This window comes from Muscardinus avellanarius, assembly GCF_963383645.1.
Source record: "Muscardinus avellanarius genome assembly, chromosome: 2".
Taxonomy (NCBI): Eukaryota; Metazoa; Chordata; class Mammalia; order Rodentia; family Gliridae; genus Muscardinus; species Muscardinus avellanarius.
Window position 1 is genome coordinate 30,256,596 of NC_137787.1, and position 24,650 is coordinate 30,281,245.

A 24,650-nucleotide genomic window follows, 5' to 3' on the forward strand; every position below is an offset into this window, starting at 1 on the left:
CATATATCACACTGGAATACAAGACTTGAGAGGATATACAAGCACACATCATCCAATTAGCCCTCATCCAGCCCCCTTCCCATTCCCTCCCCCTCCCTAGATCCCATGCTTATTTGGTGATTAACTTTGATACATTTGTTTATGTACCTCCTGCGTTTTAAAGAGGCTCCATCCTCCTCTATTCCATACCCTCTGATTGGTCACCTTAGTTGCTTCACTATAGGGCCCTTTCTATAGCTCGACCTCTTCCTGTTGCCCCTTTCCTCCTAGTTTTTGCTGATTAGGGGAAGCATCTGATTTTTATTTTCTGCAATATTTCTCTGTGCATGCACATTACAAGTACCGATCCCACTCTTGACAGCCGCAGTAGTGGCCTGGCTACCCAGTGGACTGATCCAGACCTCGCTGGCTCAAGCAGCGGCCTTGCCTCATGGGAGGCCCTGATTCTGGTCTCGCTGGCCCCAACACACCGGCCTAACCCCTCAGCTGGCTCCGATCCCGGCCTCGGTGGCCCCAGCACCAGCCTAGCCTCAAGGCAGGCTCTGATACCGGCCTCAGAGGCCTTAGTAGCGGCCTTGCCTCACGGAAGGCTCTGATGTCGGCCGCTGGCCCCGGCACCGGCCTAACCCCTCAGCAGGCTCCGATCCATGCCTCGGAGGCCCCAGCACCGGCCTTGCCTCACGGCAGGCTCTGATGCTGGCCACTGGAGAAATTTAAAGAACAAGGATCTCCCTCAGAGATTCTGAGTTATCTGTTCTGGGGAGTTTTTGATTCTAAAGCACAGTCAGTGTTGAAAAACACAGATATAAATATGATTCCAGTAATCCCACAAATCCCAGATTTGCCCAGATGTGCCCAGACATGCCTAAATCCTAGGGTAAGCAAACTCAGCATTGTTACCCTAAAATGTCTGGTGTCTAGCATTCACAGACAAGTCTACTAAATCACGCATTTTTTTCTTTTAATCATATATTGCTTTACTGTGCACTATTTGTATTGTCTACAGTCCTCCACCAAATGCAGATATTAAAAATACTTTTCCAGCTGGTTGTAGGGGAGGTGACTCTTTTTACATCAGTCCTAAGATTCATGGCTGACACCCTTCTAAGAAAAGGTAAACAAATAGAAAGCACACAGATTAGTTTAATATCAGTGTGATGAGCCCTGGGAGCTTTCATAAGGAAATGAAGAGCCTATACCTTGTCATCTGAGGAAGCAACAGGAGCAGGAAGCTCACTCTTACCTTTCCCCTCCCTTCTTGAAGCAGGCCATAAAATCTATCTAGCCTTCCCCTGAAACAGATCCTAAGACCCTCAAATGAGAGGCGCCCTCCCTGACCTGGAGGGAAGGAGCCAAAGACACGGACACGGAGAAGAATCTGAACAAATGGATCTGTTAAGTCTCCCCAGTTTATGACCATGAGGTCATTCGCCTTGGACTCATATTTCACAATGATTATCCACTCCTTATCAAAACTGGCAACTTGTGACCACTCACACTAAGAAAAAAACTATTATCACAAGCACTTTATTAAAAAAAAAAAAAAAAAAAAAAAGCACTGTGACTGTTCCCAGGGACTGCACTTTATTCTCAGTTGCTGCCTGATTTTACCCACACTATTAAAGTTAAAAGAATTCTGGCCAGGCGTGGTGGCGCACGCTTGTAATCCCCGCGCTTGGGAGGCAGAGACAGGAGGATAGCGCAGGTTCGAAGCCAGCCGCGCTGGCTTAAAAGACCTTTTTCCAAAAAAGAAAAGTAGGTCTGGGAGTGTAGCCCGGAGGTAGAAGGGCTTCCAGGAACCCCAGTACCACCAAAAAAAAAAAAAAAAAAAAAAAAAAAAAGTTAAAAGAATTCTGAATAAATAGATATAAAAATATCTAAGGCTACCTGATTTATTATGGTCTGCATTTCGTTACACAGGCTCTCATGTCATATAAAACTTACATTAAATTGAATGTTTTTTCTCTTGTTAGTCTGTCAATGGTTAGGGGCTCCTCAGTCATAGGGAAAAGATATTTTTCCTTCCCTCTGTAATCAAGAGATTTGGTTGGTAGAGCAAAATGGAAACAAGGATTACCAGTTACTGACTTTACAAACCCAGCTCTAGATCAGCCAGAATAACAAACTTGGCCTCTGCCCAGTGGTGTAGGCCATAGATGGGAATTTAGATCTTAGTCTAAGAGCAATGAGAAGCCCTCAGCAAGCTCCAAGCAAGGGAGCAAAGGTTTAAGAGAAGATAAAGACAGGAGTCTAAAAGCAGAGAGAGGGCCTTGGACGCAGGTGATAGTGAGGAGGTAGAATGAAATATGCACATAGGGCCACGGGGAAGTACTAAATTTCCTGAGAGATCACAGATGCTAAGTAACTTCCAAAACTCCTAAAAGGACCAGACCTCCTAAATGCCAAGTGCTAACAAGATCAAGAACTTCCTGAGAGTGACCAGATGTTTACAAAACCGCAGTTGTTCCTGACAATAAGGGATTTGAGGAGATCCCAAGAAACAGTATCTGGAACCCCAACTGAAAGGAGAAGGCACAGAGAAGGGCACTATCTAAGTCCCAAGAAACCACCTCTGGAGCCCCAACTGGGAAAGAAAACTCCAAGAATCATATGAACCCCTAGAAAAGCCACCCTACATGGTTACCCACTTCCCATTTGGGAACACCTCCCTCTCTGAGATTTCTCTCTCTTCCTCTCTCTCTCTCTCTCTCTCTCTCTCTCTCTCTCTCTCTCTCTCTCTCTCTCTCTCTCTCTCTCTCTGTCATATTGGCTTTGAGAGAAAGTAGTGTGTAATTGACAGCACTTGTCCCAGGCAACTCCAAGGTAGTGATCCCAAGACGCCAGTTGGACATCAAGGCCAACCAAGGCCTCTACGTAGATCTTGTGAACTTTGAGAGAAAGCAATTTGCAATTGACAGCATGTGCCTTGGGCTACTCCCAAGAAGTGTGCATAAGGTAGCTGCCGGGCACCAGGGTCCCGATGGCCTGTAAGGGTGATCTGCCTCTTTTTCCCTTCTTTGTTCTCTTTAAAATTAACTCCCTGTTCACCTTTCTGTTGTCTGTGAGTGTTATTCTTTATACTTCATAGGCAAGAACCCCAGTAAGGAAAAGACATCCATTATAATAGTTCCTCCAGATTTTCACTGCTCTGTCTGTAGTCACTGAATAAAATCACCCCCCGTGCTTTGTTGGGGACGCCTAAGTATGGGGTTTCACTGGCTACCCTAGCGAGACTTGTCCCGTATGTACTAAAAGTGGAGTGAGTACTGGGAAGTGGACTCCTCGTGGATCTGCAAATTATCTCCCTTTCCTGATTAATCATTTAGATGGGACACCTAAGCCTACTCCAGTAAAAAGATATGCGAACTTCAGGTCAGGATCACAATCCTGTCTCAAATATATGACTGCCTCCCTGACTTTCAAGGTATGTGTGTATGGAGGGGAGCAGGGAGGGGGTATTTTTAAAACATTACTTTCATTCATTCACAGTTTCCTAGCAACCAGGGAAAATCATCTGTTTCCCCGAAGTCTGTGAGCACCCGCCCAAGCCGAGCTGCCGAGCTGCCGATGCTCAGGCTCGTCTCCAAGAGCAGAGGAAGAACAAAAGGGTTGCTATCTGTCTCCGGTTGGTGAGAGATTCTCTAAGGGAGTTTGTTAAGATCTGGGCACCTAATAGGACACAGCCCGAGAACTGTGTGCAGTGGAGGGGGACCTGCATGCAGTGCATGTAGAATCCTTGGCACATGGTAATCCTATAGAATATGGGGACTGTGGCTTCTTGGCAGGTATGGTTTCTATGAAAGAACTGAAGCCTAAAGCAGCTGACTCTTCCCAGTAACTCTTTTGTGTGTGTGTTCTCGGCCAGTAATCTTGTCTTCTTTACAGCTTTATGGACAGAAAAGAGGGGTGACCGACAAGATTCAAATCTAATGGAAGTCCCTGCAAATGGCTTTCTTTCAAGCAGGCTTAGCGGTAGAATCACTGAATCCTACAGTTAGAAGGAACCTTTTCAACCATTCAATGCTTGTTTTATAAAGGATTGCAGAGACGCACAGTCACATGTCCAAGGTGATATGGCTAGCTGGCAGCTTCACAAGGTCTCCTGACCTCCAGTTGAGGGTTTGGGGGTGAGAGATGCTCATATTCTTAAGCCTTTGCATATTGTACTGCATTGAATGGGGGAAGGGGCTCAAGGGGACATGGTGACAACAACCAAGAGATGCAAATTTTGTAAGTCTGAAATTCAAAGCACTTGCTCAGAATTATAACTCAAGAATAGGTCAAAGCTAATGTTACATCTTTCACTTTTTAGGCTTCAAAGCTAATCGACCCCACTTTCTGTCAAGGATCTGAAGTAGCACAAATAGCCTTTGAACACATGCTTTTCCAAATTTATTGGATTAAAAGGATCTTAAGATGCAAGCAGTCTTTATGGAGCATAGAATACTAAGGTGAAAGGTGTTTGGGGCAGTGTTAACGAGGCCCACCATTTTTAGGTAACACCCGAGGCTGGGTACAGAATTGCCAAGAAGCTTGGCCGTGGCCATGTCCATCAGTAGTGGAGTGGACACCACATCCCAGCGTCTGGATTCCCTGGGCCAGGGCTCTCCTTTCTCTCCCTTCTCTGAGCCACGAGGCCAGCTCTCTAGTTTGCAGCACCCTCTCCCAATTGACCTCTCCTGTAGAGAGCATCACAGTCTTTACAGATAACCCATTTCCTGTGGAATGCTCTCGCTTTCTTCCCCCTTCTCTCCATCCACATCTTGCCATTCTCAAAAGGCCAAAGCAGATGTGGCAGCAGCAAGAATAGTCCAAAAGTATTAAGTTACCCTACTGAAAAATTCACTGGCGTCAGTGGCATCTTGTTTACTTTTTGCTAATCATTAGAGAGCTGACTCAAATGAACTTCAGTGTTTATATAATTGTTCCCCCACATACACAAAAAGTCCCACGAAATTTTATTTTCATTCATCTTTAGAGTAGTGATTTAAAAACCCATATATGACTTAAAAAGTACTAAGGTTAATATAATGAACATCTGGGGACTTGGCACCCCATAGTCAACAACTATTGGTTAACATTTATGTTATCTGTGTGTGTGTGTTAATGTTCTCCAGGGAAACATAACCAACAGGGAATGAATGTGCATGTGTGTGTACACGCACATGCACAGGTAGAGTATAAAACAGTAGACAGCTGTTCAGTTTATACATACACATACGTCTTTTCTATCTATCACCATCTCTATCTAGAAGATACATGTACCTATCTCTATCTCTATTCCTCTATATGGGGTGGGTATTTTATTTTAAGGAATTAGCTCACATGATTGTGGATACTTGACCAGACCAAAATCTGATGGAAGAAGACCAGCTAGCTGTAGTCTCAGGGAAGAGTTGCAGTTAGAATGCTGTCTGCCTGTTGGCAGGATTCTTTCTTGCTCTGAAAAGGCCAATTTTTGTTTTTTTCAAAGCCTTCAACTGATTAGATAAGGTCCACTCAAGTTATGAAAAATAATGATTTCTTCAAAGTCTACCAATTTAAGTGTTAATCTTGTCCAAAAAACACTTTCACAGAAAACCCCAGAATAAGCCAAGCATGGTGGTACACACTGTAATCTCAGTACTTGTGAGACTGAGACAGGAGGATCACAGGTTTGGGGACAGTCTCGGTAAGTAATGAGACTCTCGTCAACCTAGTGAGACCATGTTTCTAAATAAAAATAAAATAGGGCTGGGGCTGGATATAGCTCAGGGGTAGAATGTCTTTGGGTTCAATCTCCAGTACCTCTAGAATACATACACACACATATGTGTGTGTGCGAACACATATATATGCATATATATGGAGTGTGTGTGTGTGTGTGTGTGTGTGTGTGTGTGTGTGTAGTTCTGGGGATTGAACCCAGGAACATTCTACCTTCAAAGTATACCCCCAGCCCTTTTTATTTTTTGTTTTTTAAAACAAGGTCTCACTAGGCTGCTGAAAGTCTTGCTAGGTGGCTAAGGCTGTTCCCAATCCTGATAACCTCCTGTCTCAGCCTCTCAAGTACAGGAATTATAGGCATGCATTACCATGCTCAGCCAGAATAATATTTGACCAACTACCCAAGAGCAGTGGCCCAGCCAAGTTAACATATACAACTAACCATCACAACGTGCTTCAAATTTAGAGAAATAAAACATTGCAAATGTAATTGATTCCCATTTGTAACCCCTTAAACACCCCAATTCAATAGTAGTATTTGTTTATAAACTCTTAATTTGTCTTCAGACCCCTTTTGGCTCCATCACCTGATCTTTAGTTTCTGGTTCAAAGTCAATGTGGGAATTGAAGACACATTTGCCGTGATCACATGGTCTTTAAAGGGCCTCCTGGCCATAGGTGGTCATGGATGTGTTTTATCAAAAACTCTATTATGAGCCATTATGCCGAGCTGGACACCCTGGAAGTTACTATGTTGTATTCACACAGAAAACCTCCAACATTTAGATCACAGCTCCCCCATGTTTGGATGGTTCTACCCACAGAGCCTTAGCAACTATGACATGAACCATTTCTGTTTTACTTGCTAGATTATTGCAAGGAAAAGTACATGACAAGTGTCAGAAAAACTTGGAAGGAATAGAAAGTGTGTGAAGGAAAGAAAAAAGAAATAAAGAAATGAAAGAAAGAAAGAAGGAAGGAAGGAAGGAAGGAAGGAAGGAAGGAAGGAAGGAAGGAAGAGAGCTCTTGCCTCCAGACAGCTTTCTGATCTGGAATCTGCAGCAGGAGAAGCCTGAATTCTGTGCACTCTCGGATCCCTTCCAGAACCTAGGACTCCATGACTGATATTTGAAGCGACAGCATCCCCTAATTCAAATTCTCTCTGATTTGCTGTTGTAGTTCTGTGCTCGGAGAAGCTGGGTCTTCCCAAAGGATATCAGGTGCAGGGTAAGCTGCAGATACCTGCTTGGCTGGATGAGCTTTTTAGTCATGGAAAGAAGGCTCGTAAAGAAGGAAATTAAAAAGCTGCTGTAAGTATGATTAAGAATAACTTTCCTTTATGACACTTGGCAGTTCATGGGTTGTCAGAGGTGGACTGAATATTGGCAGGGAGGAAAGCTAAGCAAGGATTCCTGCACTAGAGGAGAAAGCCTGAAGATGAGCTGGCCTGGTCTCCTGTCAGGGAGGCCTCACTTGTGTGGCAAGCAGGATGCTGAATCTCTCGGGAGGACGCTGCTGCCCGCAGCACAAGCAGACCCATTCCAGAGCCTGATCCCAGAGACAGCCTGAGCAGCCTGTGTGGATAGGAGCTGGCCTTGCTGGTAAAGATACAGGAGAGATTCCTGGGAAATGTGCCCAAAGGCCCAGTGTTTTAGTCTCTGCTTTTTTTTTTTTTTTTTTTTTTGTCAGCCTTATCAACAAAATAATTCACCTCTTTTGTGGAGGGGCATCTGATCTTTGTATGTGGAAGAAGGGAAGGTACTGAGGATTGAACTCAGGGGCATTGTACTTCTGAGCTATACTTCAGCCCTATTTTATTTTTTATTTTGAAACAAGGTCTCATTAAATTGCTGAGCCTGGCCTCAAACCACCATCTTCCTGTGTCAGCCTCCCAAGTCCTGGGATTACAAGTGTTTGCCACCATGCCTGGCTTTGAACTTTTCCTTAAAGGACATAGAAAACACCAAATTTCCCGTGAAATTTTATCCTTTTCTGTATAGCTTTTCTTTGACTTGATACTTAGCAAATGTTGAAAAATCACAGACCATGTAAAGGAGGGTTATATGTTATATTCTATTTCATACATATTATAAACCCAACAATAATATTCTTTTAATAAAAGACCGTATCACAGACCCCATCAAATGTCTTTCTCTGCCTACTAAAATAACTATTTCTTACTAAGTCATTAAGAAATGCTGCAGCCGGGCATGGTGGCACACACTTGTAATCCCAGCGTTTGGGAGGCTGAGATCAGAGGATTGTGGCTTGTGGACAGCCTCAGCTGCTTTTTAGAGGCCTTCCACAACTTAGTGAGACCCTGTTTCAAAATAAAGAATTAAAAAAAAAAATAGGGCAGGAAGTGTAGCTCGGAGGTCGAAAGCCCTTGGGCTCCATCCCCAGACCCATACACACACACACACACACACACACACACACACACACACACACAAATGCTGAAATAAGGCCAAGCATGCTGGTGCACGCTTGCAAACCCAGCATTTGGAAGGCTGAGAATGGAGGATCATGGTCCAAGGACAGCCTCAGCTACTTAATGATGCCCATTGCAACTCAGTGAGATCCGATTTCAAAATAAAGAATAAAAAATAGGGCTGGGGGTATAGCTCGGATGTAGAATGTCTCTGCATCCCTTTCCCAGTACCAAGAAAGAAATGCTGTAATAAACTATGCATGGATGCACATATTTACATGTATGTGTTTGGAGGCCATATATAACAATGAAAAATAAACCACAATCAAGAAAGCCAATTTCTGAGCCGGGCGTGGTGGCGCACGCTTGTAATCCCAGGATTCGGGAGGTTGAGACAGGAGGATCGCGGTTCTCGGACAGCCTCAGATACTAAGTGGGGCTCTTTACAACTAACTCAGTGAGACCCTGTTTCAAAACAGAGAATAAAAAATAGGCCTAGGGGTGTAGCTCAGAAGTATAATGCCCCTGGGTTCTATCCTCAGTACTGCAAAAAAAAAAAAATTACATAAATAGCATTTTATATATTTGTAATTTATCAGCTTTGGACATTCTGCCTGAATTTAGCATGGGCAGGAAGGGAATCTTTCTATTTTCAACAGTGGGTCTCAATTCCAGTCTTGCAAAAATCTTTTTCTGTGACTGGATATTTGACCTCCTGCATTGCTGTAATTCCGTTCCAATGACGAGCTTAATTTTTAGGTTAATATAATTGAAGGTAACTAGGATCAGACCTTTTAAATCTGCAGTATTGTAGGATTACAGTGCAAATCAAAATGGAATATGAACTCAGAGCCTTCTGTTGTATTTTGGTGGGGGAGGCGGGAGCTTCTTTCTGCAGACTGAGCCCCATGTCACCCACCATGGTTCAATGCTGCTTTCTTGCTTTCAAGGGGAGATTATATTGGCATCAGACTTCGGGAAAATGAATTTGACCCAAAAGGAAGAAGGCAACTCACCTTTCTAGACGATATGGTAAAGAAAGGCATGCTGATGCGACTCACATTTTGTTCTATGTACATTCGAGGGGTGGAACAAAGATTTAATGTATATTGTAAACCAGGCTGATAACCACACGCACCCTCCATCTCCTCATCTTTTCCTCACCCTAAGATTGTCCATATGGTCATTTCGACCCACTAACCAGAAACAGAAAGAGAAGGACAAAATAAAAAATTCTATTAGGGAGCCAGGGCGTGGTGCCACATGCTTGTAATCCCAGCATTTGGGAGGCTGAGACAGGAGGATGGAGGTTCGAGGACAGCCTCAGCTACTACTTTTGTGAGGCCCTTTACAACTCAGTGAGACCCTGTTTCAAAATAAAAGAATAAACCGGGCGTAGTGGTGTACGCTTGTAATCCCCGAGCTTGGGAGGCAGACAGGAGGATCGCCCAGGTTCGAGCCAGCCATGCTGGCTTACGAGAACCTGTTTTCAAATAAAAAGTATAAAATAGGTTTGGGAGTGTAGCCTGGAGGTAGAAGGGCTTCCAGGAACCCCAGTACCACCAAAATAAATAAATAAATAAATAAAATAAAAAATAGGGCTGGGGGTGTAGCTCAGAGGTAGAATGCCCCTGGGTTTCATCCCCCGTACCGCAAAATAAATAAATAAATAAATAAATAAATAAATAAATAAAATGAAAATAAAAATTTCTACTAGTGGAGAAAAGGTTAGGAAGCAAATGAGTACGATGTAAAATGTTGCATTCATGGTGTTAAAAACTTTTTGACAAGGGCCAGGAGTAGTGGCGCACGCTTGTAATCTCAGCATTTGGGAGGCAGAGACCAGAGGATCACAGTTGCTTCTTGGACAGTCTCAGCTACTTAGCGAGGCCCTTAACAACTCAGTGAGACGCTGTTTCAAAAAATATAAAGGCTAAAAAATAGGACCAGGTGTATAACTCAGAGGTAGAATCCCCCTGAGTTCCATCCCAGTTCCAAAAAAGAAAAAAAACTGTTTTGACAAAATTAACTATCATGTAGTTCTCAGGTATACCCATTTCTGTACCTGTTGCATTAGTGGGGAGGGGGAAACCATGGACAATCCCAAAATCCTTTGTGTTGCTCATGGTACAACCCAGATCATGTTAGGTTCTGAGAGCTCACATCACAGAAATTGGGGAAGAACTCTCAGAAAGAGAAAATCCAAAGGAAATGAATAGTCCCCCCATTTCTCCTGCTGCCATTGACCTTTCACTAATGAAGAGGAAGGGACCTCTTCCTCCTCCCTCCTCTCCCTCCTCCCCCTCCTCCCCCTCCTCCCCCTCCTCCCCCTCCTCCCCCTCTTCCTCCCTCCTCCCCCTCCTCCCCCCTCCTCTTCCTCCTTCCTCCTCCTCCCTCCTCTTCCTCCTCCCTCCTCTTCCTCCCCTCCTCCCCCTCCCCCTCCCCTCCCCCTCTGACTAAAGCAAGGCTCATGGACTTTCCCTAATCTCCTTGGAGGCAAGTTTGTAGGTAAGCCCAATTTTCTCTGTATACACAATAAACAGAGAAGTTAAACAAATTAGAGATGTGCTTTTCAAACGCTAATGAGATCTCATTACAGTGCCATTTTGATTCCAGAGCTTTGGGTGAGGCTGAGAATTTGCATTTCTTTCTTTCTTTTCCTTTTTTTGGTGGTACTGGGGATAGAATCCAGGGTGCTCTGCCACTGAGCTACACCCCCAGCCCTGTTTTATTTTTTATTTTGGAACAAGGTCTCACTAAGTTGCTGAGGGCCTCACTTAGCTGGGGAATTTGCATTTCTAACTAGCACACAAGTGATCAGTGCAGCTGGTCCCGGCATCACAGGCTGGATTAGGTTACAGCATGGAACACCGTCCAATTCCTCCTCTTTATTTATTTAGATTCACAGCCTAGTCCCTGGAAGAAATAATTAATTCTTTAGAGAATGTTAGAATTTTAGAACCCATCTAAAATAAATAAAACCAAGACCAACCTTAGCTTTTCTAGGTATGGGGATGAGGAGGAGAGAACTATGTGTTGATAGATAAGTGATAAATCTGCTTCCTAAGGACAAATTCTTAAAAGTTACCAGGAAAAGATCATCACTATGATAGGAATGAACCTTCCACTGGCCCTCAGCTTCATTCTGCGTGTGGGGCTCTGCCTATCACCTCAGCAGGCCTATCCTCAAAGCCTTTCCTTCATGCTGGTCCCACCACCTGTTGTCTTCTTCCATCTATAGAGTTTCTGCTCATTCTTCAAGCCCTGGCTTTGAGAAAGCCTCCTCTCTCAAGCCTCCCAGGGTTGCCCTTCCCTCCTCAGGCAGACACAACAGTCCCTCCCTCTGAGTTCCCACCACACTTTTGCTAGGCCCTGAAAGTGCATTTCTTACATCCAATATTGTTCCCTGTGGCTTTCTTTTTCTGCCTTTACCTTTCTCTATATTAAAACTTAAGAAAACTGAGGCCCAGGGAGCATCAGTCACTTACGGAAGGATATACTCTGAGCTGTTGGCAATACCTAGATTTGAACCCACCCATCTCATTATTCTTTTCACGAGTCGATCCTTTCTTTTCTGGATCACACACATCTGGACCACACAACTGCTCTAGGGTCAGATAAATTTAATGCCTGAAGATCCTGAAGTATTTCTGGCTGAACATCAGATTATTAGACAAAGCTAATGATTCTTGGGGTGTTGGACAGGACTGAGTAGAGCAGGCTTAGCAGCCACGGTCATGGGCAGCAGGATCCTGTGGCTGGCGTCCATGCCTGCGCCTTTGCGGTCTGTGCTTCTTACTTATAGGCTCACTATGACTTGGCCATCAGCCTTGCTTTGCAGTGGCTGGATCACTCAGAAGACTTAACTTGGCTGCACGGGGAAGAAGTGTAAGTTGAAATATGTTTGTTGTTGTTGTTTTATGTGTGACTCTGGTTAATGGTGGAGGATGGTCCAGCTGATCCGAAAGATTCTACCATGAGGCACTCTGATTTGAAGATACTGCAGGGTGACTTTCTTCCGTCAACTAGAAACCTGAAGAAACCCCCCCCCCTCCCCCGGTGGCCGACTTAAGAAAGTCAGACATGTATTTATGTGTTTGCATTTCTATTCATTGGTTTCTGTCAGAAACAAAATTTTCTTGCACAAATATTTTGCCTAAGAAATATGACCGTTCTTAGGCCGGGCGTGGTGGCACACGCTTGTAATCCCCGCGCTTGGGAGGCGGAGACAGGAGGATCACGCAGGTTCGAAGCCAGCCGTGCTGGCGTAAGAGACCCTGTTTCAAAAATATAAAATAGGTCTGGGAGTGTAGCCCGGAGGAAGAAGGGCTTCCAGGAACCCCAGTACCACCAAAAAAAAAAAAAAAAAAAGAAATATGACCCTTCTTTATTGTAAATATGTGGTGATTTTTTTTTTTAAATGGTCCATTCTGTGGGTAAAGACCAAAGTCTTTTTCCTAAGGACTATCGAACAGTTTCTGGAGCATTTAAGCAGCTAAATCCCTGAATGAAAGGGGTTGAGTCACAGAATAATTTCCTTTCCAGAATCATTGGCATTTTCCCCCATGTGCAGGGTCCAGATGGACTCACTCACTTGGCAAGAACGGGGAAGAAACAGTCCAGGATCAAATAGCCTACTCCAGAGGCCAGGTTTTTTTCTTTTTTTTTTTTTTTTTTTGTTTTTTGTTTTTTTTTCCTGTTCTATGACCCTAGATCACATGTCTGGCCCCAGATAAATATAGCAGTTTAGCAGTTAGAGTTTGGGTATAATAACCAGAAATTACATTTGAACTGCCTTAAGCATGTTGGGTGGGAAGGTTACCTCTGTATCTCAGAGGTCTGTGGATGGGTCCGTGCTTGGCATGGTTTCATTCAAAACCCAGCTACAGCCGGGCGTGGTGGCGCACGCTTGTAATCCCAGCATTCAGGAGGCTGAGACCCGGAGGATCTCGGTTCACGGACAGCCTCAGCTACTTAGTGAGGCTCTGCAACTCAGTGAGACCCGGTTTCAAAATAAAGAATAAAAAATAGGGCAGGGGTGTAGCGTGGAGGTCGAATGCCCCTGGGTTCCATCCCCAGACCCACAAAAAAGAAAGAAAGAAACAGCTACAGCCCCAGCCTCTGCTCCTTGTCTTCCTTCCCCTGGGTGAATGGGGGTGGGATGCACTGACCAGCCTAGTCCGCACTGTGTTTTCCATCCTCTGAATCCAGGGGTGTGGTTGCTCAAGAAGCATATAGGCTTTAGCAGGGTGGGGCCGTTCCCCCCAAGCACATTACCAGAAGAAGGGGAAAGAGGCTGCAGAGATAAACCGAAATCATCCACCACAGCAGCCTGTGTTTGACAGCTACAAAAATGTGGATAAAGAGGGCACTTTCATCACCATTATCAGAAGACTGAAAATTCAAAGAGCCTATTTCACTGATGTAGGGTTGGTCACACCGATTTTATAAATGAGGAGGTAGCAGGCAGCCATTGCAGATTAGTTACAGATTTACAGCCTTAGCAGGGGTCAAGAAGAACCCAGATAAACCGTCTCATATTCTGCCTTAGGAACGTGCCGCTTCGTGGTAGACCCAGATATCCAAACCACAGAGAACGAGAAGCAATGATTTTATCATCTTATGCTGGAATCTTAATGGTAAGGGAAAGAGCGCTATTTGTGCATATGGGCATTTCAGGTCCACCACAAGCATTTATGTTATTTTCCAACCAATACTTTTGTTTAGTAGTTACTCATAGGACTGTTTTATTTTTTAGGACCTAATAAAAGGATTTTGACTTCTAACCTGTATTGCAAAAACATTTACTTAAGAGAAAACATAAGAATGAGAAGCATAACTATTTGGTATCTGGAAAACTGATCTACCCACTTATTCGGGGGCTTGCTTATTTAGTGTCTGTGCTGCTACACACACAGTACTAGACATAATGGAGCTATAATAACCTTGCTTTGGAATAAAAGGTGGGCCCTGGTATTATTATATTTCTTTTTATTGTTGTTGTTTAACAGAACAGTATCCCAATTGAAGAAGTCTTTAAAATTTATGGGGCCGATTCTTCTGCCAAATCTGGTACTACCAAGGTAAGGAAAACATAAAGTTATCAATATAAGGGATTTTGAGAGAAAGATTATTTAGTTTATACATTTATATTACGTTTCCAAGCACCAGTTATGAAACAACAGTTTTGTATCAAAATGTACAAAACATTTGAGTAACCTATGTCTGTATAATACATTTCTTAGTGATAACCAACATGTTTTGTATAAGAGGGCAGTGAATAAAGCACCAGCTTCTGCTGTTTCTGCCCAATAATATTTTCCTCTCACACCTGTTGTAATGTAGATCTGGTAAATCACACACTCCTCTCACGTGATGTGCTGTCTCAGCTAAAACTAGGACCCAATCTCCAAGCTTCACTGTCAAAGAAAGGACCTCCTTTACTGCTGCCACCTATCTCTCTCCTGTGAGACTCCTTGGAAATCATCAGCCATAGAAACAAGGACATGGGAGTCCAGGAGCCTGGGTTGGCTCTGACTTTACTACTAGAGCCCTAGGCAGGTCCTTCCCTCTTGGGGCTTCCATATACTGACCTTAGAAAGACAGCCTGTGTGGCATAATCTTTAAGCCAGTTCAAGTGTTTCCTTCCTTTATGAATGTATGAATATTCAGTAAGCACTTAAATGTGGACTGTATTTAGAGGTGAACTACAGGGGTCCTTTTACCTTTAAATACCTCTACTAGAGGGAAGAGGAAATGGAAGAGGGGGAGGGGCGGGGCCTGCAGCAGGAGGGAGGTGAGGGAGGGATTGGACACTCTCCTGCAAACCTGCTCACAGTGGCTTTAGATGCCTCCCACCTGGATGCAGAAGGGGCTAGAGCACCAGGCCTGGAGTCCAGGGTCACACCTGTTGTGTAACAGTGGCCAGGGCCAGGGCTACAGCCACAGGGACACACTGTGAGATACTGCGAGCAGTGGCATCGTGTCAAGTTCAACAGTCCCCCTGGTCTTGAAAGCCCACTGTTTACCAAGAGTTGTAATTCTGCAACAAACCTTCCGATCACCTTCATCCCTACGTGACCTGATTGTGGTCCTGAGTCTTAAGTCTCCATGATCACTGAGGAAGTCTGAGCCTTCTTGACCCTCACTGTGGTTTTTGCTCATTCCTTTTCATTCATTCATCATATGAAACTCCAGGTGGGGGGGATCCAATGGAGAGCAAGTTAGACAAGGTTACTTTCCTTGTAGATCTTATATCCTATACCGAGGCTCACCTTGGTTGAGATATAAATCACCCTGGGCCTGATGCTCCTCAGAGACTCCACTTTATTATTATTATTATTATTATTATTATTATTAATTTATTTTTGGTGGTACTGGGAGTGGAACCCAGAGGATTTCTACCTCCGGACTATACTCCCAGACCTATTTCATGTTTTATTTGAAAACAGGGTCTCACTAAGTTACTGAGAGCCTCACTAAGCAGCTGAGGCTGGCTTCGAACCTGTGCAATCCTCCTGTCTCGGCCTCCCACACGCTGGGATTACAAGCATGTGCTGCCACACCCGGCATTATTCTTTACTTTTTAAAGGAAGCCCATTTGGGCATGGTGGTTCATGCCTGTAATTCCAGTACTTTGGAAGCTAGGACAGGAGGTTTGCAGGTTTGAGACTAGCCTCATCAATTTAGCAAGGCCTTCTGCAGCTTAGTGAGACCTTGTTTCAATTTTTAAAAAATAAACTGGGAGTGGTGGTACATGCTTATAATCCCAGTACTTGGAAGGCTGAGACGGAGGATTTCAGGTTTGAAGCCAGCCTCAGCAACACAGTGAGGCTCTCTGCAACTTAATAAGACCCTGTTCCAAAATAATAATAATAAAAAAATAGGGCTGGAGTATAGCTCAGGTAGATGCTTCTTGGTTCAGTCTCCAGTACTACCATCACACATACACACACACACACACACACACACACACACACACACACACACACACAAATGTTTTAAAATAAAATAGGAATGGGAGTGTAGCTTAGGGGTAGTGACCATTGTTGGTCACTATAAGAATAGGGACTGTGTTGCTGAACCGTGGCTCTTGAATGAGTGAATGCATGAATGAATGATAGGATGAATGAGGGAGATCGGCTGCCCCCCTTCTAAACAGTGTGTCTTCCTGTTCTAGCTCCATCACATAAACTTGACTCATCAAAGCTACTCAGACATTCATGTTTGCAAACCTTGAATGATGACCCAGCCAAGATAAGGGCTTCTCAGTGTCATCTCCTTCAGGATAAGACTTTGCATATTTGTCCTCTGGCCATGTGAATTGGGACCAAACAGTCAGAGGTTTCTGATGCCTGCCCTGGCTTCCCTGCCCCCAGCCCAGATGATGTGGGAGAGAAAATAGTGATGAAACACAGAGGTGTGAGGCTCAGGTTTTTGTGGATATGTACTGGGGGGAGAAGAGGGTGGCCTGGAGGAGAAACAGATGCAGGAAAAGCATGCAAGAAGAAAGCAGTATGGTTTGCCTGGCTATCCAAGGAAGCCAGCATGCTGGACCCTTTCTTCCTTCATTCCTTCCCTCCATCCCTCTCTCCCTTCCTGCCTCCCTTCCTTGTACTGGGGATTAAACCCAAGGGTGTTCTTCCTCTGAGTTATACTCCCAACTTTTTTTTTTTCTGTTTTGAAACAGGGTCTCCCTAAGTTGCGAGAGTCTCACTATGTTGCTAAAGCTGGTTTCAAATCTGTGATCTTCCTGTCTCAGCCTCCCAAGTATGGGGATTACAGCCAAGTGCCACCACACCCAGCTTTATATCACAATTTGTAAGTGAAAATCAATTTGCATAATCTTAAATGTTAATATTCTAATGCCACAGCTGCCTGAGTCTTCCTGGGCATATTTTCTAATCTCTATAAGCCTTGATTTCATTTATAAAAACTAGAAGGAAGAAAGGAAGGAAAGAAGGAAGGAAGGAAGGAAGGAAGGAAGGAAAGAAGGAAAGAAGGAAAGAAGGAAAAGAATGAAGAAAACAGGGGTGTTGTAAGCACTTAGTAAGTCAGTACTAATGAAGCTCTCGTGATTGGCACATGGCAACCTCAAAATAGCAGCGATGACTGAGATTCTGGTACCCAGGAGTTGGCTTCTGCTTTCTTCTATGTTCCTCTCCATCAGGACTCCTTAACACCTGAGTCAGGTAGCTCTTTGTTGCATGTGCAGGAGGCTGGGGCTAGGACCGGTCAGGTGCATAGGGGGAACTTTAGCGGTATCACTGGTCTCTACCTATTCGATATAGTAGCTTTTCTTCACTTCTGACAATAAAAAATTGTCTCCAGACTGCCCAATGTCCCCTGGGAGGCAAAACCACATCTGGTATTGCTTTAAATATCCAGAAATTAAATAACTAATCAAGCTTCCAATGTGTATTATTAACACATGGTAAACTTTGCTTGTTTTGCTGACTTACTATCAGAAAGAGTATGGCTGCAGGAACTGAGACAGGAATCTGAGAATCTTTTCCTGTGAGCCCCACAAGCTCCTCCCCAAACCCAGAGGGCCAGGCCAGCACAGCCTTTCTCCTGCAACTACACATTAACTTTGCCCAGGGGCCTTCTCCACGTCTTGAATAAGGAATCAGCAAGATCCCTCAATGGTAATGTTGCCTTTCAAAAATCAAACTGTCAGACTATCTTAAGGCAAACTTTGGAGATTTAACATAATTTCTACAAAACAAAAGTAGTTTGAAAAAGGGGAAACAGACTTGTTTAAAAAAAAAAAAAAGAATGGCAAAGGTTTTTTTAATTGCTTCATGTATCTGAATGACCTTTGATTTGATTCTCTTGGATGAGACGTCTCCTAAGCAACAGCTAAAATCCTTCTCCCCCCCCCCCCCAAGAGTTTAAAACCCTGCTGAATGCTAATCAGATTATGTAGAATTTCCGCTGCTGGATCTGGCCACAGAATACAATGTGAGCAGTGTGCTGGGGCTGGGCGGCTCTCTCCAGGGCTATTTGCTGCCACCTGGTGACAGACAGACATCCTAGGCACCACATTGTTCTCTGAGCCTAATAGTCTATTTTGCTGAGAGAGCTTTTTTCTTCTAAGGACTCTGAGCTCAGAAAAACATTCAACCAAGGGCCTTATATAAGTAAGAATTATTTATAACTAGCTTCAGATAAGGATAAACTGAATTACTCAATTAAACTAAGGAAAAAGGCCCAGGGTGGTAGCAAATGCCTGTAATCCTGATACTTGGGAGGCTCGGACAGGGGTTCACAAGGTTCAAGATCAGCTTCAGTAACTTAACAAGACTCTCAGCAACCTAGTGAGACCCTGTTTCAAAACAAAACAAAAAAAGGTCTAGGGCTGTAAAACGGAGTTAGAATGCCTTGAGTTTCAATCCCCAGAAACACACACACACACACACACACACACACACACACACACAAAGAAAAATGCATACATTTTCTTTCAACCAAGAAAACAAGTGGTAAAAGTATTCTTCAGCTCCATTATAGAGAGAAAATGAAAGAAAAAGAAGAAGAGAGTAAAAGTGTGTGCATCTCTGGAGACAAGAGGAGTGAACCGAGACCACCAGAACCTCGCTTCCTTCTGCCTTTGTATTGCCACATCTCCGCATCTGACAGCCGGTGTTCAGGCTCCTCCTAACCACAGCCCAGCCACTGGCTTCAGCAGTGCCCAGTCCCCGCCACTTGCTGGCTGTCTGGCCTCCAATAAGTTATTCTCTGACCCCAACTCCCTATTTGCCCATAGGCATTCCTCAGTAGGCAGGAGGACACTCACGCCACACTAGGCTGTCCGAAGGTTGTACATGATGGTGGCACAGGAAGCCTTCCATGTTGGCGCTTTATTTCTAAGTCCACCTCTTTTCAGGATGCTCAACCTCTTTCCTCCCGAGAGCAGCTCAGCCTTCCTCCTCAGGCTCTCACACCTCCTCCAGTGGGTCTGCCAAGTGTCTTCCTAAAAGATGCTGACTCAGACCAGATGAAGATGTGGTCTCATGACAAGGACAGGGATCTATGTTTTAAACACAGGTTCAATAATGGCAGATCTTAATAATGAGGAATTTAATTTTTAAATTATTTTATTTGTGCATTGCAACTATACATCATGATGAGGTTCAATGTGATAAAAAAAACATACATACACACAGCTCTGTTTTCAACATTAATTGTTTATACCCAGGTAGCTCGGTCAATAGAGCATCAGTATTAATGATGTTCAAATTAATACTTACCACATGTGTTTAAAGTACAAAGACCATGCAAACAAATCCACCAAGTATATGAGATGGAACAATATCAAGAGATTATTCTCTTCTACTTCTTTATAATTTCAACACTTAGTAATATATTGTTTGATTTTGCATGCTTTTTTTCTCTTTTTGGGGGTGGGGGTTGGAGACTACTGGGAAATAAACCCAGGGGTAGCCGGGCCTGGTGGCACACGCTTGTAATCCCAGCATTCGGGAGGCAGAGACTATAGAATCGCGGTTCACAGACAGCCTCAGCTACTTAGGCCCTTCGCAACTCAGTGAGACCTGTTTCAAAAATAAAAAGACTAAAAAATAGGGCTGGAGGTGTAGCTCAGAGGTAGAATGCCCCTGGGTTCCATCTCTAGAACCACAAAAACAAAAAACAAAAAACCTAGGGGTATTCTACCTCTGAGTTATACCTCCAGCCAAATTTTTTTCCCAAAATTATTGTATCCATTCTAACAGTGATGTGGGATATCTAGACTTTTAAAGTTCTGTCAATATTTTAAATATATGATAGTATTTCACTGTAATGTTTATTTGTAGCCTCTTGATTAACAACATTTCTTCTCCTATAAGATGCCTGTTAAATTCTTTTGTACAGCTTTCTCTTGAGTTATTTGTTTTTCTCTCTTTTCAAACACAGCCCCCCCTCTCATTCTTGCTCTCTTTCTCTTTTTTTATTTTTCTTGTGGTACTAGGAAATAAATCAAAGGGCATTCTACCTCTGGGCTACACTCCCATCCCTTTTTATAGTTTGTTATGAAACATGGTCTTGCTAGGTTGCCAAGACTAAGTTGCAGAGGCTGGTCTGGAAACTATGATCCTCCTGTCTCAGCCTCCCAAGTACTAGGATTATAGGCATGCACCACCACATGCAGCTCAGAGCCTCAAATTTTGAACAAACAACTGTAGGATTAAATCATCCAAGTCTTCAATTTGCCAACAATTTTCTCATTTGCCCCTTTACTCTATAAACATTTCAGGTTTCAGAATATATAATTTTATAACATCCAATCACATTTGCAAAATTTCTTAGACATATATAAGCTAACTTTCCAGACATGCCCACTATTACTTTGGCAAATCTGACTGATGTAAGCCTATATTCAGTTGGTTTGACAACCAGGCTCTAAAACTATCTTCCATCTCCATGAAGTCACAATGATGTTTTATTAAGTTACTGGTCCTAGTTGGAAGGCAGGTGACAATTACTATTGATGCCTTTCATCCCTAATTATGTATCCCCTTTCCAGGCCTTCACTGGGCAACTTCCTATATGCCTTTATACATCCCCATCTTCTCCTCCTCAACCTTCTAGCTAGAAGAAATGTTTGGTAAAATGCTTTGATATTCAGTAAGCACATATATTGAGAAATATTTATAATAATTGTTTTATACTGAGAAAGTGAAAATATCAGTCAATAGTTTTATAGGTAAAAGGGGAATATGATTAACTCTGGATTAGATTAAATTTTATCCTACTTTTAAAATAAGCTTTCATATAAACCACACAGTAAGCTAAATTAATGGCTTACAAGAGTCATCACATTTTCAGGATTCAGGAAGGTTCATAGGCCATTTGAGCTGGAAGTTACCCTTAGAGCCCTCAAGTTCTGCCTTCCCCTGTGGCTAGGGAAAGCAAAGGACAAAGACGTCCACTCAGTGCAGAGAACTGCAGCAAGAGATGTACACGAGCCTGGCATGGTAGTGGGTGTCTGTGGTCCTAGCTACTGAGGGGCTGAGGTCAGAAGATGTTTGAGCCCATGAGTTCAAGACCAACTTGGGCAACATAGTGAGACTCCATCTCAAGAAACAGAAACAAAAGCAACAAAACAAAACAAAAAAAGACAGTCTATAAGCCAAATCCCTGTTCCTTGTACCTGGTATACATTGACCTTGGGCCTGTTATCATAGCCAACCCCCACGCTGAAATAAATCTTTTTAAGTACTTTCTGTGTTTGAAGTCATCTTTTTGTTTTTGTTTTTTGTTTTGTTACCTCTTGTACAGACTTTATTCAAACTTTGAAAATTGTTTCTGTTTGCTTATTTTTGTTCTTTCTTTCTCAAATAAAGTACTTTGGAGTGATAGGGACATATATGCACACGGCACTTGCTGAGATTTTTTTTCCACCTTTCTCCCCACTTCCCTTCCCATACATGATATTAAGATTGGCATTGAGTTCCCATATGTACATAACACCAGTGGGAGTGTTTCCTTTATTAATTCTCACCACTCCTTTCCTGTACCCCTCCATCTCTCCACTGAAGCTTCTCTTCCATTATCTAAAGTCTCTTTTGTCCACATGAGAAAGAAAACATAAGACTCTTCACTCTCTGTGACTGGCTAATTTCACTTAACATAATGTTCTCCAGGTCTATCCATTTTCCTGCAAATGACATTATTCTGTTCTTTATTGCTAAGTAGAATTCCACTGTGGGTATAGCCTATAATTTTGTAATCTGTTCATCTGTTGATGGACATCTAGGTTGGTTCCATGATTTGGCTATGGTGAATTGTGCTGCTATAAACATGGATATACATGGGTCATATTCTTGAATATATTGTGCTTCTTGAGGTTATAGATCTATGCTTCTTCTTAATCCTTTATGATGCTAAATATGAAGGATACTCTCAATAAATATTTGGCCATATTATTTGCCAATAAAAGGTGAAGATGACATTCAGTATTTCCCCTGGCGAGGTGGTTATGACCCATCTCCTCAACTTCAGTGGCTTCCCGCTACACCTGGACTGGATGTCTAGCTCCCTGCAGTGACTATCAGGAACCCACATGACCTGGGGGCTGCCTCCTTCTTCGGCCTCGTCTGCAGACATACACACACACCCTCGCTTCCTCTGTGTCTGGAAAATAGCTTCTTGCAAAAAGACTTTCCATTCATGCTTCCTTCGATACTTCCCTTCAGCTCCTCCGCAGTGGGCTGCTGCTTGCCCTGTGATATCAGCTGAAACACTGCTTCCTTCTAGCAGCTTCTTCTATCCCTTTTGTTTGAAGTGATGACTGCCCAATAACAGCCTTACCCATCACCCCATGCAGCGTGCTTATTAAACTTATCCCCGTGACTAATCACCCTGGCCGCCTAGTTTGTTTCTCTCTCCTTACCTTCTTCACTCAGCCCCAGAAGGGCAGAAATGCCACTTGTCTAACTAACCACAGCTCTGCAAACAAGGACCTCGCCTACGGCAGGTGCTCACTCACTGCTTGTGAAGGAATGACTGAAGGGACAGTCCTGGCCAGAAGATGTCTCCAGTAGAGTGCATGTGATGACCAGCTACACCTGCTGGCCTTGTTCTATGAAACTGCTTTAAGTTCACAGATGAGGGATATTTAAAGGGGATATGTGATATCCCTTCCTAAGGAAATACAGGAGCCTCTAGGTAGAAAAGGAGGAAATGGTTCTTCCAGGAAAAGGGAACTGTCTAGAGCAGCAGGGTGTGAGCAATGGGAACCAAGTGTGGGAGTAAAGGCAGTGCATGAAGTTCCTGTTCCCCCAGATTTCCTGAGACTCATCGATGGACGATTGATTATTGATGCCTGTTGCCTCTGAGTCTGTTAGACTGGCCAAGTGCTGTAACTAGCAGCTGTTAGCAACATGCAGCACATGCAACAGTTTTTGTTGTTTTGTTGTTTTGTTTTTGCAGTAATGGAGAGGGACCCAGGGGCATTCTACTTCCAAGCTACACTCCCATCCCTATTTTTTATTCTTTATTTTGAAACAGGGTCTCAATGAGTTGCAAAGGGCCTCGCTAAGTAGCCGATGCTGTCGTAGAACAGTGATCCTCCTGTCTCAGCCCCCCAGACGCTGGGATTACAACCATGCCCCACCACACCCGGCTGCACATGCCGCTTTTGAAATCAGGACTGTTTCCTTTTCAGGCTTCCCGAACTCCGTCATTCCAGCTCTCCTTGCACCCTTTTGCCATGTTAACAGCACCCAAAGCAGCAGAATATGCCCGCAAACACAGTAAGTCTGTTTATTTCCATCTGCTTAGAGACATTTAAGTAAAATAAAGAGGTGGGCTCACAAGGTAAGGCTAAAATGACAATGGGGATTAGATGCCCATCTGGTTTAATTAAAAAGAACCAGGAGCTTTGTGTGACTTGATTTTCCCCATCACCCAAATCAGGAACTCTTATTTCTCAGACCACTGGTGATGAGATCAAAGTGGCCCAGAAGGGAAAGATGTAAAATTGTGGGCAGACATAATTTTTAAAAAGTTTTATATATGGTTACTACATGTGTCTGTAGGTGTCAAGTTAAGAAGGGGAGCAGCGAACACACACGCCACGGGCAACGCTCCAAAGGAAGCCAGTGCCACGGAATGGACGTCACCTGAGGCTTTTTCATCCACATTGCCCAAGTAGGTCTAGGAGCATAAGTTGGGGCCACCCAATACCAGCTGTTCTGGGAGAGCTATGATTATATTATGGCTCAAAGTCCAGCCTTCTGAGTCAGATGCTCTGGGTCTGAATCTAGAGCCTTTTATTTAGCCAGCTGTGTGGCTTCAGGCAGCCTCCTTCACTCCTCGGCGTCGAACTTTCCTCCTCTGCAAGATGGTACCTCTCTCTCAAGGTTGTTGGGACAATTAATAGAAACTTTAGATGTCAAAAGGTCAAATAATATTTGGCACAGAGTAAACCCTACATAAATACTAATTATTTTTCCAGTGTTTGAAAAATATTATATACAAGTTAATTACCTATTCTGTTGATCAAGTATTTTGAGGTCTATATTAATATTTGTATCTCAAGTGTTACTAAAGGGAATTTTATCACTCTTGAGAATTTTACCTTTTCCTGCTCGGCATCTCCCTTGTTCTGTCCTTGTCCACCCGAGTTCCCATTTTTCAGAGAATGGCTAGAGATGGGCAAGGGTGGAGGGAAAGGAAGAAGAAAGCAGGTTCTTCTGCCAGCTTTGAGTTCTCAAATGTAATGTACAGAGTGAAAATAAATTTTTTAAAAGGTCAGAGAGAGCCAAACATAGTGGCACAGATGGCACATGCCTGTAACCCCAGTACTTGGGAGGCTAAGAAAAGAGGATTACAGGTCTGAGACCAGCCTCAGCAAGTAGTGAGACTCTCATCAACCTAGTGAGACCCTGTTTCAAAATAAAAATAAAATAGGGACAGGGGTGTAGCTCAGAGGTAGAATGCCCCTGGGCTCAAGGTTCAATCCCTAGTACAAGAAAGAATAGATAAGGATGGGGATGTAGCTCAGAGG

At 43.5% G+C, this 24,650-nt stretch overlaps 1 protein-coding gene across 1 annotated transcript; it reads left to right on the forward strand.

Annotated features, from left to right (window-relative positions):
- Nucleotides 1–6,975: 6,975 nt before the first annotated feature.
- On the forward strand, nucleotides 6,976–23,795 carry LOC308258658 (uncharacterized protein C2orf80; the record flags this gene model as incomplete). Its single annotated transcript, XM_080689336.1, has 7 exons — nucleotides 6,976–7,016; nucleotides 9,088–9,169; nucleotides 11,943–12,025; nucleotides 13,689–13,776; nucleotides 14,149–14,220; nucleotides 23,307–23,394; nucleotides 23,680–23,795. The coding sequence occupies 7 exons, from the start codon at nucleotides 6,976–6,978 to the stop codon at nucleotides 23,793–23,795; spliced, it is 570 nt and encodes a 189-aa protein (XP_080545462.1).
- Nucleotides 23,796–24,650: the final 855 nt, after the last annotated feature.